The 12,336-nt window shown below is 37.3% G+C and overlaps 2 protein-coding genes across 5 annotated transcripts in view; one reads left to right on the top strand and one right to left on the bottom strand.

Moving 5' to 3' along the window:
• Ten-a (Teneurin-a transmembrane protein) overlaps positions 1 to 12,336 on the bottom strand; it is a 1,628,256-nt gene that overhangs the window by 354,277 nt on the left and 1,261,643 nt on the right. The gene's annotated exons all lie outside the window — the stretch shown is intronic.
• Positions 8,318 to 8,891, top strand: LOC141460992 (uncharacterized). Its single transcript, XM_074141567.1, has 2 exons — positions 8,318 to 8,613; positions 8,693 to 8,891. The coding sequence occupies exons 1-2, from the start codon at positions 8,322 to 8,324 to the stop codon at positions 8,761 to 8,763; spliced, it is 363 nt and encodes a 120-aa protein (XP_073997668.1). The 5' UTR covers positions 8,318 to 8,321; the 3' UTR covers positions 8,764 to 8,891.

The following is a 12,336-nucleotide window of genomic DNA, read 5'->3' as shown; positions in this document are numbered from 1 at the left end:
TATTGTAAGGCTATGATTTAGGTGGCAGCCGGTTTAGATCCTGCGAGATACCGAATCACAAGTCGATGCTTGTTTAAGTAAATAAGATGGATCATTAAAAGGATTTGGTATCTTATTAAAACTTCGATATAAAGTGTATTATTGTTATTATTATTATTTTTTAATGATTTAAGGCGCGTCAACATCTAAGGTTATTGGCGCCCGGAGCTTTTTTTCAGTGCACTGCCGGCCTACGGACAGTATTCTCTCGTTACAGACAACACTGTCCATCACCGGACAGTGAGCTGTATGAAGCTCCTAGGAAGAGAAAATCTAAGGGTCAGCTGCTGGATTCGAACCCGGGACCTCCGCGTGGGAGTCCTGTACGCTATATTATTATTATTGTTGTTCATTCTTTTTGGTGATTGATTCATAGTTTCAATAGGATGAAAAATTAGATACCAGTTTCAGTCGTGTTACATTTATTGATACCTAGTCCCTAGTTCGAAAGCTCGGCAGAATAAATGTATCACGACTGAAAACTGGCATTTATTTTTCATCCTATTCTTTTTTTTTTTTTGGCGCATCAACAGCTGAGGTTATTAGCGCCCGGAGCTTTTTCCAGTGCACTGCCGGCCTCCGGACAGTGTTCTCTCGTTACAGACAACACTATCCATCACCAGACAGTGAGCTGTAAGTAGCTCCTAGGAAGAGAAAATCTAAGGGTCAGCTGCTGGATTCGAACCCGGGACCTCCGCGTGGGAGTCCAGTATGCTAACCTCATAGCTAATCCCTTCCCTTTTTTCATCCTATTGTTATTATTATTATTATTATTAATTTCTTTTTTGATTAATTCGCAACTGCGTAATTCATTGACGCAACAAGCAAATATGACGAACATAAAATACTGCATAAATATGATATCGAAACAAAAATAAAATAGTAAATAAATTATTAAATAAAATAAATCGCAGGAAGGGCTTGAATGAGGGCCATCCAACGATGACCATCATAAGTCGGTTAAAGTAAAATACCGAATGGATTGAATACGAAGGATGCCTTCTTTATCTTTCGACCAGGAGATCGCGAGGCCATAGGCACCTCGAGGAGGATTTGAATGGGAGGTTAGTGCAGGTCAGGTTGCTGATTAAGGGATTATGGTGAAGGTAAAGTTTGGGTGTGGAATTTGATGTAGCGGGACTGGGGCAAGGTCAGAAACAAATGGGATTCACAGGTCGGTTGTGGATGTTATGGTAGTACAAGTAGAAGGGTGGGCCAGTTCGAAGGATTTTTGACTGGAGGGTTTGGACCTCCTTTTTGGTAGGTTCGAAAGCTTTGCTATTCCGTACAGTTCAAGTTCGTAAGTCCAGATGGGAGCGAGTAGGGCAGAGTACAGTCGCCAGTTTTGACTGTTTATTAAGTAGCCTCTTGAGTATTCAGTATCTCTGGTTTAGTTCAAGTCGTTTGAGTCTAGGTATGTGGATTCCACGTGAGTCGCTTGTCAAGATATATTCCAAGATAACGAAGGGTATCCGCTACAGGAACAAGAGTGTGGTTCCAGGTACACTGGACAGAGTATTTTTCTATTAAGAGCAAAGGTTACGCATTGGGAAAGTCATTAATTTGAATTCAAAATTCAAACCAAAAAAGGTTTTAATCAATCTTTGTTTATGTAAATTGGGGTGTCATGAAAGTGCAATTGCACCGGAAATGCATTATTTTTGCATGAAATTATTGTCTTAGATTAGGCAAATTACTGTAAAACCATTAAATATAAACCTTGTGAATTCTATATATTGGAATCTACCTTTTGTAAAAGGTTACAGTTGAAAATTAAATCTCCTGAATTTCCCAATTTTATGATCAAGTTTTTTGTTAAAATATATTGCAAAAAAAAAGGGCAATAAATAAATAAAATAAAAAAATGTCAACCTTTAGTATTAACTTATACAGTCCATGAATTATACATACACTAACCTTGCTATCATGCTTCTATAGCCGGGGTTAGAGGGTAAAGCAAAGGCTAAAGCGAAAAAGTATAAATCCAACTTTTGGGTTACATTCCTACTGCTATGCAATAAAATAAAACCCAGAAATATAGCATAATCACGATATTGTGTGGGCTTGCTTGAATATGTGGTGGCTCCATCTATTTATCAGAAAACTTTGGCAGACCCAAGTAAATTTTATTCTCCTCACTAAGGCAAACTTTAAATGGATGGAATATATCCATACATATTTGCTGGAATGGAAGGTAGGAATAAAGGGAATCCTGTGCATACTTTCAGTGAAATAGTAAAATTCACGAATAGAGACAAATAATAATTGCTTGTATTCATATCATGGCGAAGCACCCAAACTTGCCGTATTCTTTGGAAACTGATTCTATAATTTCTCGCTTTGTTTTCAAGTTAAAATATTAGAATTTAAGGATTAAGGCACACTTTATTGGATTCAATGCCACTTTTACTCAAACCAATATTAAATATTTCCACGGTTTGTTGAATGGTATATTTCATTGGACAATTTTCTTTCGAATGATTTTTTTTATTTGCTATTCACAATCTACAAAAAAAATAAAAAAATGAAATATAATCAGGGAATACGAATACAAGAAGTCTTAATGATTGGATCAGCTTGAGGAGAGAAGCTGCCCGCCCACTGGTAACACTTTCGCTGGAGTTTCTTATATTACTGTCAAAGACGAGGCCAACAGCGTGGAGGACGATCTGGAATCATTGTGGAGGCAAGAGGATTTGTGCTGAAAGGAAGAGGAGTCCAAGAATTTCATGTATTTAAAGATTCTTCAGTACTTGGAGGTCGTTGTGTGGACGGCAGAGTTATGAGACATAAAATGGAGAATTTTAGTAAAATTTCGATTGAAATGATTGTATTTTCTGATGATTAAAACAAAAAGCAAAAAAATTATGCGAAGAATACCCAGGCCTGGGGGCCTCGAGATCAATCTCAAACGAAACTGATAAGATTCTAATAGGGCGGCCCTTAAGGCCTACGCCACTGCGACCCCTTTGGATCTATTGTGGCTCCCCAACTTTAGAGTTCGCCCTCCAGTCCCGTCCGTTTAATCAGACTCTTAATTCTGGAGAGCCGACTCCTGTGTAAAGTTCACAGGCCCCGAGAAGTAACATCCTTAGCCACACAAACTCCTCACACTCACACAACACGTGCAGTGCCGTTTCCTCCTTCTCTTCCTGACAGAACCTACAAAGAGCTATCATCTGCCAGGCCCATGCGATGCATGTGTTTTCTGAGCTTGCAGTGGCCGGCTGTAGGCCTACAATTTTCCTGACAGCCCCATGGCCTTGACGGATTAATTCTGCAGCAAACGAAACTGAACATCTTACTGAAGCCAAGGACAACCTAGAGCTCAGTTCTAATCAGCAGAAAATGACACGAAGTTGCTGAGGTCCACAGTTAAAAATGGAGGTAGTTCACTGAATAGAGATAGATAGAAGAAGAAGTCCCATAATGGCTCAGTACAGCGCTCTGGAGTGGAAATAATTCAATGAGCATTAAGCGTCTTATAGACAGCATCATTTTTTTAAAGTATGAGTATTCTATGTACATATCTGCCATTTTTCGTGGTCATATGGTCGTTACAAAACCAGAATTACCACAACTTTTCAATTTCTGTAAATAATAGAATAAATCAAGAGTTCGTGAAGACCAGCGATCATCAAAGTCGACCCCCCCTGGGGGTCAATAATCGATCTAAGGGGTCGATAAAGAATATCAAAGCTATTCAATCGCTAGTTTATTGATAGCAACGCAGTAAATACGATTTCCGTTTGGATTACCATTAGCAATCACAAAAATTGTGAAGCTCCGAAGCAATTTAAGACAGAAAACTGACATTGATAATCTTGCCAAGCGTCATCAAGCATCATCCTTCTCATTGATTTTTGTAAAAATTTGATTTTGTCAAAATAAAAGTAAATCATTTAAGAATTAGGTAAGTTTTTGTTTTTTCTTTACTAACATTGTTTTAAAGAGGGGTCGATAAGAGAATTAGCAAATTTTTAGATGTCGATGATCAAAAAAGTGTGGCAGACCCTGGGTTTAAACTTAATTTTTATATTAATACAAATTAATATTAATACATCCACTAATATAATGCTTTAGAGTGACGAGATAAAAATAATTTTCAGATTAAAAGCTACAAAAAAAATCTACCCCAGCCACAACTGAACAAAACAAGTTAAGATAGCCGCTTTTATTGCTTAGCAAGTTGGGGCTATCTTTGACAAAACTTCCATGTCCGATCTAATTGTCAGTTAACCTTTCTTGCTTCTAATGATTTGTTTTTGCTTTAAAACTTCTCTCATCTAATTCTCCACTTCCTTATTTGCTTTCTTCTACTAATTTAAACCACACATAACCAAAGCAATAGATTGGTTGTGTAATGGTGCGATTGGTTGGTAGCTGTCGTTGTAGATAATAGAGTCAAAAATCATTTCATAGATCAATTAAATTCCAAGCTTATGAACAGATAATGAAAACGCCCAGTAGATGTAACATGGTTTAAATGATATGTTTAATAACGAGAGATTTACGATTACTAACGAGGGGAATGAACTACGTAAATAAATAATTTAAAAAAAGAAAATGGTTAAGCGGTAGACGAAATCAGAATTACGGTCAAAACGATTGATAAACAATGATGGAATGTTTTTGATCTTAAACGACTTAAAGATCTAGTGTAGCGGAATTCGGGTTCTTAGAGGAGAGAGAACGAGGATGAGGTCAGCTACCACCTTTTACGCGATTTTGCATATTTTGTCCATTTTGAATTTTTTTTTCAATTTTTTATTGAAATTCGCAACTGCAAAAACTGTTGCATCAAGCAATTGCGATATAAGATAACAATATCAGGCATATGGATAGGAGAAGGCACCCAGTGTTGTCACTCCATTAACGTGAATTAAAACTGTCCGGTAGGGCAGTTGTATAAGGGTTGATCGTCAAAAAAGTGCACGAAAAAGCGTAACGTTGAAAAACCCACAACTTTGACAATTTTTTTCTATGAATATATATGTATGTATACTAAACGCTCTTATGATAAGACTAAGATCGCGGGACCACTTTCTCTTCAATGGAGGATTACCTAGTAAAACGGAAGAAGAAGTGGTGTTCGGTTAAAGGCTTAGAATAAAGCTGCTGTAGAGGAATGAAATTTTTGAGAAAACGAGTTTTAGCAAGATCTTTAATGAAAGGGATTTTGAGATCATTATGGATGGTGAGGTTAGAAATATAGAATGGAGCGTCAAGAAGTTTTCGAAGTATTTTTGATTGTAATGTCTGGAGGCGTAGTGAGTTGGAACGCTTAGTCCAGCGTTTCCCAACGTGTGGTATGCGTACCACTAGTGGTACGCGAGTTGCTGGTTGGTGGTACGCGAAAAATAATCAATAATGGCGGACATAAAAAATTAAATCATAAAAATATCATAGATACGTTTTTTCCTATTTCATAAAAATTATTTTAATTAAATATTACACAGTAAAGTTATTATTATGTACAGGAATAAAGTAAATCAGTCTCGAGATATACGAGAAAATATAGCAGCACATTTAACAAGATTAAAATTGTCTTTCATGGAGTACTATCCAAAACCCGAAAACACAAATGATAATTGTATTTAAAACCCCTTCTATAAAGAAAATTTAGGAAAAGCTACTTCATTATCGATAAGAGATAAAGAAAATTTTACAGAATTATCATGTGACCGAACTTAAATAACTATGTAAAGATCTGCTTAAAGAGACTGATTGTAATGAGTAAGCTCTATCCAAGCAACATTAAATTTAATCTTAGAATGGAAACTGTTACCAGTTTCTGTAACTCAACCAACCCGCATAGCCACGCCCTGAAGAGGAAAATATATTTGTCGAAACGTTGGCAAAAAGACGAGTTGTTTTATTTGACCGATTTATCGCAAATCTTCCATCCTAAGTTTAACAATTTGCGGTCACGAAAACTATATATTCAATTAAATTTAATTTAAAAAAGTTTTAAAACTAAGATCTTACTCTTTACATAGTTTACAAAGAGAACATGAACTTGAACTCCTTAGTAACAGATACATTGTATCTCTATACAAATAAAGATAGTTATAGTAAAATAACACACTCAGAATAACAAATTTCACGAAATACTATCATTTTTACGAAGTAGTACAATTTAGTATGATGTACTGCCAGGTGATACGCGAGCCAAAAAGGTTGGGAAACGCTGGCTTAGTCGATCCCCAATACTTCGACGCCGTATGACCAAATAGGTCGCAGTAACAACAGGTATAAGAGTCTTTTGTTATGTAGATTGAGTTTAGATCGTTTGTCAAATAGTCTGGCGAGAAGTTTTTGTAGCGTTGGTTAGTTTCTTGTCTTTTCAGTCTAAGATAAGAGATTCCATGTCAACCGTTTGCTTCTAGGTACAGTACAAGGTAGCGTACTTTGTCCACAGTTCCCCGTAGGGGGAAGTGGATTAGCCACTTTTCCAGGGTATTTGGGCGTCCCTGTGGGTATCCCAGCCAAACAACATGAACATGAGCAACATATACTGGTTACACCCCCAATACATTTACACAGTACACATATAGGGCACAGTCATCTGTACAAGCTTATTAGCTCGGAACCTTTGTGCAGATTGTGCCAGGATTTTGAGGCGGAAACGGCCGTCTCACTAGCTATTCGATTGCGCTATGAAACCTTTCCGACTCTTTCGAGACCAAAGGAGATAGTAGCGCAAAAAGAACTAGGTAGGGAAAGTCCTCCACCCTCTTTAGTAGGGGAGGTTTCGTCTACTAGATCCAAAGGGGAAAGGCACAAAGATGGGATTATAAATTCAGAGAATTCTCTCAAAATAAATTCTCTTTCTGCACCACTCAAAATGGTGAAACATTCGCAATGAAAGCAATTAAGGTTGGATTACATAACAGACCAATTAAATTGGCATTATTCCCATCAATTTAAAGGAGAAAAACATAAAAATAAATGTTTTTTCAGAGCCTTAAAAAACATTTTGGTTAATTAAAAGGTCCTTCAGATAAAATTAGGTTCTAACAGCAAGCATTATGTATAAATTAAATTCAAAATTTTGTTTCCCCAAAATTATTGAAATATGTGTTTATTTTAAGGAATTTCCCCTTCTTGGAGCGTTGAAATGTAATTACATTATGCTCAGTGACTAACACGTGGAAACGTTTTGGGAAAAAAAACTGGTGTTAAAGTCATCTGCATGATGAAAGAGCCCCAGATAGAGGATGCTGGTAAAGTTTTACCAGCCATAATTGGATTATTTCTTTCCGATTTGTTGTTGACTCTTTCGCACTGATGAAAACTGCCAATCCTTTACTTTTTCATCCTCCAATCTACAAATCGAAAACATCCCTTCAGTTCCCTTTAGCACACACACTGCCAGTTCGCCAGGAGAAAAAGCTAGCATTAATTATTTGACACGGTTTAATTAAGAAACAAGCAAGGGCTGAACACTATTACAGCTCCCCCTTTTTTGCTCCATCCCTCCAGATCTTTCCCTCCCGCAAGAGTCAATGTTTCTCACTTTTGCTTACCAATGTCTTCCTCTCTCTGGTAGAAATCCCCTCGGGGCCATCTCCACCTCCAACTTCCATTTCTGTACTTGATTCCTTGATATCGGCACACTCCTCCTCTCTGCTGATGAGAAAGTGTACAGACAGACAGACAGAGCAGTGACTGGAGGATGCCCCAGGGGACATACCTTCTAGAACCTAATCATCAGGATTTTCCGTTCCTTGTACGAAATGAGAGGAAGATTTGAGTGCTCTGACTGGAAGTAATTAGTAATTCTAGAAGGCTGTGGAAAGAGCACTTTGAGAGTAAAGCCTTGAAGATAGAGAAAGAGAAATGTTGTAATTAGGCGACACCAGAATTGTTAACCTGACCCCAGAAGAACAACCGGTTACAAAGCTAGGTCGGTTTAATATGTGTAAGATTTCACACTGAGATATACTGGAGTTTTTTCCAAATAAAACATAAGTTATATACGATAATATACTCGTAGATATCAGGAGCAGAATTCTAGTTTTTGCCTAGGTTAGAAGAAATAATATTAAAGATTCAAAATTGGTGAGGAATCGATCCAAATAAAAAAAAAAACAACTCGTCTTTTTGCCAACGTTTCGACAAATATATTTGCCTTCTTCAGGGCGTGGCTATGTTGAGTTACAGAAAATTGTACATAAACCTCATATACGAGGTGTGTTCAAAAAGTAACGGGAATTTTTAAATTTCGCGGGTTTGGAGAGTCTGATTGTAAATTTTTTTTTTTTATTATGTTGGTGCACATGCCCCTGAAGTACGATAAAATTTTCAGTAATATTCATTGTTTACTTCTTAAGTGGCAGCCGTTAAGGTTAGACGTGTTTTTCGAGCTTGGCGATTTTTGTTTGTTAAAAAAAATGGATCAAAGAATTTGTATTAAATTTTGCGTAAAAAATGAAATAAAGTTTAATAAAGTGTGTGAAATGTTAATAAAGGCATATGGTGAGTCTGCTATGAGTAAAACAAGGATTTACGAGTGGTATAAGCGTTTCCAAGATGGCCGCGAAAACGTTGAAGATGACGAACGACCTGGACGTCCAAGCACATCAACAACCGATGAAAACGTGAAAAAAGTGAAAGAAATGGTTATGAACGATCGCCGAATCACAATCAGAGAAGTCGCTGATGATGTTGCCATATCAATTGGCTCATGCCATGAAATTTTTTCGGATGTTTTGGGTATGAAACGTGTGGCAGCAAAATTTGTTCCAAAATTGTTGAATTTCGAACAAAAACAGCGGAGAATGGAAGTTGCTCAAGAGTCACTCAATGAAGTCGACAACGATGCGGATCTACTGAAACGTGTTATAACAGGTGACGAAACATGGGTTTACGGATATGATGTCGAAACTAAGGCTCAATCGTCCCAGTGGAGGCATTCTGGATCGCCAAGACCGAAAAAGGCTCGACAAGTGCGGTCGAATGTGAAGGTTATGCTCACTGTGTTCTTCGATTTTAATGGCATAGTGCATCATGAATTCTTGCCACAAGGTCAAACAATCAATAAGGAGTACTACCTACAAGTTCAACGCCGTTTGCGTGAAGCAATCCGAAAAAAACGCCCGGATTTGTGGCAAAACAATTCATGGATTTTGCACCACGATAATGCACCTGCTCACACTTCATTGCTTGTTCGTGAATTTTTGGCCAAAAACAAAACTTTAACGATGCCCCAGCCTCCATATTCGCCAGACATGGCTCCATGTGACTTTTTTCTATTTCCAAACATAAAGAGAACATTAAAAGGCCGTCGTTTTACAAGCATAGATGACATTAAAAGCGAATCGCTGAAAGAGCTGAAAGCTATCACAAAGATCGAGTTTCAGAAGTGTTTCGAGGATTGGGAAAAGGCTGGCACAAGTGTATTGTATGCGAAGGGGACTACTTTGAAGGCGACAATATTAATGTAGATGAATAAATAAATATTTTTTTCAAAAAACGAAAATTCCCGTTACTTTTTGAACACACCTCGTACGTGCATATGTATTTTGCGCTGTCCTACTCATCTTTTTTGCTTATTATAATTGATTTAAGTTATTGGTATGAACCTTTTTCATTGAATGAATGATCAATTATTTCGAAATTTTACATAGATTTGCAATTTTGATTTTTGTACCTTTTGGAGTTTAATCAACCCTTTTACTTAACTTTTAAAACTTTAAGTTTTTGATAAGGAGATATGAGAAGTGTAGTATTAAAATTGTTTTTTAATTTCAGAGTTGGGGGGGGGGGGAACACGTAAAAGTTGGTACCTCAAGCGTTATAGTAAGAGAACGAAGTGTGTTTAATTCTTTTTTTAAAGCAGTTAAACGTAGTAATCATCAAATTAAAGATATCTTTAAAAGGATGTAAGTTGATTGTTGGAGATGAAACTGAGATCTTGGTGAATAAAAGACTTAAAGATGAAAATTCAAGGAGTACGTCTTGTTGAAGTGAGACTGGAATAGAACTTGCAGAGAGCTTGGACATAAATATCCAGCTGCACTTAATTGAGATCTTCCCACTAATGACTTCAAGCTTACTGAGTGCTTTTGCACAAAGTATAGTTTCTTCTCTTCTCTCAAGCACGTAATGCCCTAAAGCACACACACTATACACTAAACCCATAGAATGAGTTTTTGCTTTACACTGTTCACTTTACAGCCCTTACAAAACCTAAAGGGATGACACTGTAAATGGGTTGCAGAGAGAGAAGGGCCCTATATATATATATAAAACCATGCTGCACGAAAAACTTGTTAATTCTCCAACCATACCCTTTCAGTTTACTGAAAGAGAAAAACCAGCAAAGCGGAAGAAGTAGAAGAAGAAAAATAGTGAACTTGGCTTGGACGGTTGATGTCGAGAATCAGGATGTTACAGCCCCAAAAGAGGGAAACTTAAGTGCGTCTTCGTGTGGGGGTTAAGTTGATTTAAATATCTATGGGTCAAACACAGCTTACAAAAGAAACTGCCTGCCTTTTCAAACTTTATTTTTTATTTTTTACTTTAAAGCTTCACGGTATTGTGGCTACATAAAAAGAAGAAGTTTTATTTATTTCTTATTTAATTTACTTTATTTTTGTGTAAAGGTGTTTCTCCACCAGAGGCAGCGACTGACAAAGGAAGGCGGTCACAAAATTCACACATGTGCATGAAGGTGTCTTCCATAACTGAGTACAGTGGCGCCGCGCTATCGTCTTTATTTTGCAAGAAAAAAAATAAAGGTCGGATACTTTTTAGACAGACCTCGTATTTATTTCGGCATTATGCAACTTAAACACGATTTTGTTTTGGATTCGGATTTATTATTTAAAAAAACGTTACTAAAACAAGAACAGCCAGCCAACAAACATATCAATAACAAATTCTAATTAACAAAGTAACGTTTAAGAACTAATTGTAATTCTAGAAAACTAAATATAATTAAACAAATGTGTCCTAAACAAGCAATTACCACAGTGGCGAGTCTGTTTATTGTCAAAGCTTCTAACTGTCAAGTAGGGCCGTTAAACAGCAATTAGGTAAAAAGCCTTTTAGCCACCCCCCTCCCCTTTTTGGTGACTAGATGGCAATTTAGGCCAAGTGAAATTCATAAGTGGTTAGAAGAGCCTAGGAGGCGGCAGGACTTTCCCTTAAAGTACAATTACTGGACTGTGGTGGTGGGCCAAAGACTTAATTTAGTAACTGAAGGATATATCTGGAGTGTATCAAATGAGTGCTGGTTTGTGTATTTGGGCGGGAGTTGAAGTCAAGTAGGGGCCTCTCCAGTGGGTACTCCATAGGCCGTTCTAGTTGTCATACAAAAAGTCAAGTGGTACCAAAAGCTGTGGAGTGGCTGGGTTATGGCCACAAATATATATACATACACGGGTGTATTTGTGTGGCTGTGGTGAACACAAACTTCCGTTCATACTATAGTTCGTCCATTAGGTTAGTTATTAGTTTATACAAAAATTTTTCTTTGTTTCAGCCTGTAATTTAAAACTATATCTTAAATTTAAGATATTGCAGCATCAATAATTCTATTAAAATAAATTATATTTTAATATTATTGATTGGATTCTTGGTCTAGTGGATATGAGAGTGGCTTTGTAATTGGGAGATCCCCGGTTCGAATACCACGTGTAGCCACTTTTTATTTGGTAGAAAAAAATGTTAGTAGTAATGTACGAGGTTTGTTTAAAAAGTATCGCGAATTTTGAATTTCCGCGGATTACGTATATTCGATTTTAGATTTTTTTGAGGCGTTATGTTGGTACTCATGTCTCTCACTTATGCCGACAAGTTCGGTCATTTTGAATGATGAGTTGAATTTTTGACAGCTGCTTTGCTTGCGCGTGTCTTCGATTTTTGCCTAATCCAAAAAATGGATCTAAGAATCTTTTGTGTGAAAAATAAAATTAAGTGCGCGGACGCATTCCGAATGTTGACTGTGACATATGGTGAAGCTACATTGGACCGAAGCAACGTTTATCGGTGGTACAAAATGTTCTCAGAGGGCCGAGAAGATGTGTGAACGACGAAGTGCGTGCCGAACGCTCGAGCACGTCAACAACAGACGAAAACATTGATGAAGTGAAGAAAATAGTATTGGCCAATCGTCGAATCACCGTTAGCTGCTGAGGACCTAAACATATCGATTGGCTCGTGCCATTCGATTTTTACCAATGATTTGGGCATGAGACGGATCGCCGCGAAATTCGTACTCAAAATTGCTCAATTTCGACGCGAATTTTTGGCCCAAAACAACACACTAATGATGCCGCAACCACCGAA

Source organism: Rhodnius prolixus, unplaced genomic scaffold (genome assembly GCF_049639745.1).
Source record: "Rhodnius prolixus isolate KJV_2025 unplaced genomic scaffold, Rpr scaffold_6, whole genome shotgun sequence".
Taxonomy (NCBI): domain Eukaryota; kingdom Metazoa; phylum Arthropoda; class Insecta; order Hemiptera; family Reduviidae; genus Rhodnius; species Rhodnius prolixus.
The sequence above is the reverse complement of the archived record's forward strand: the minus strand, read 5'-3'. Positions and strand labels throughout refer to the sequence as shown.

Coding starts and splice junctions, on each gene's coding strand:
- LOC141460992 (XM_074141567.1), top strand. CDS start 8,322: ATGCCCCTGAAGTACGATAAAATTTTCAGTAATATTCATTGTTTACTT. Junction 8,614..8,692: donor AGATGACGAACGACCTGGAC/GTCCAAGCACAT, acceptor AATCACAATCAG/AGAAGTCGCTGATGATGTTG.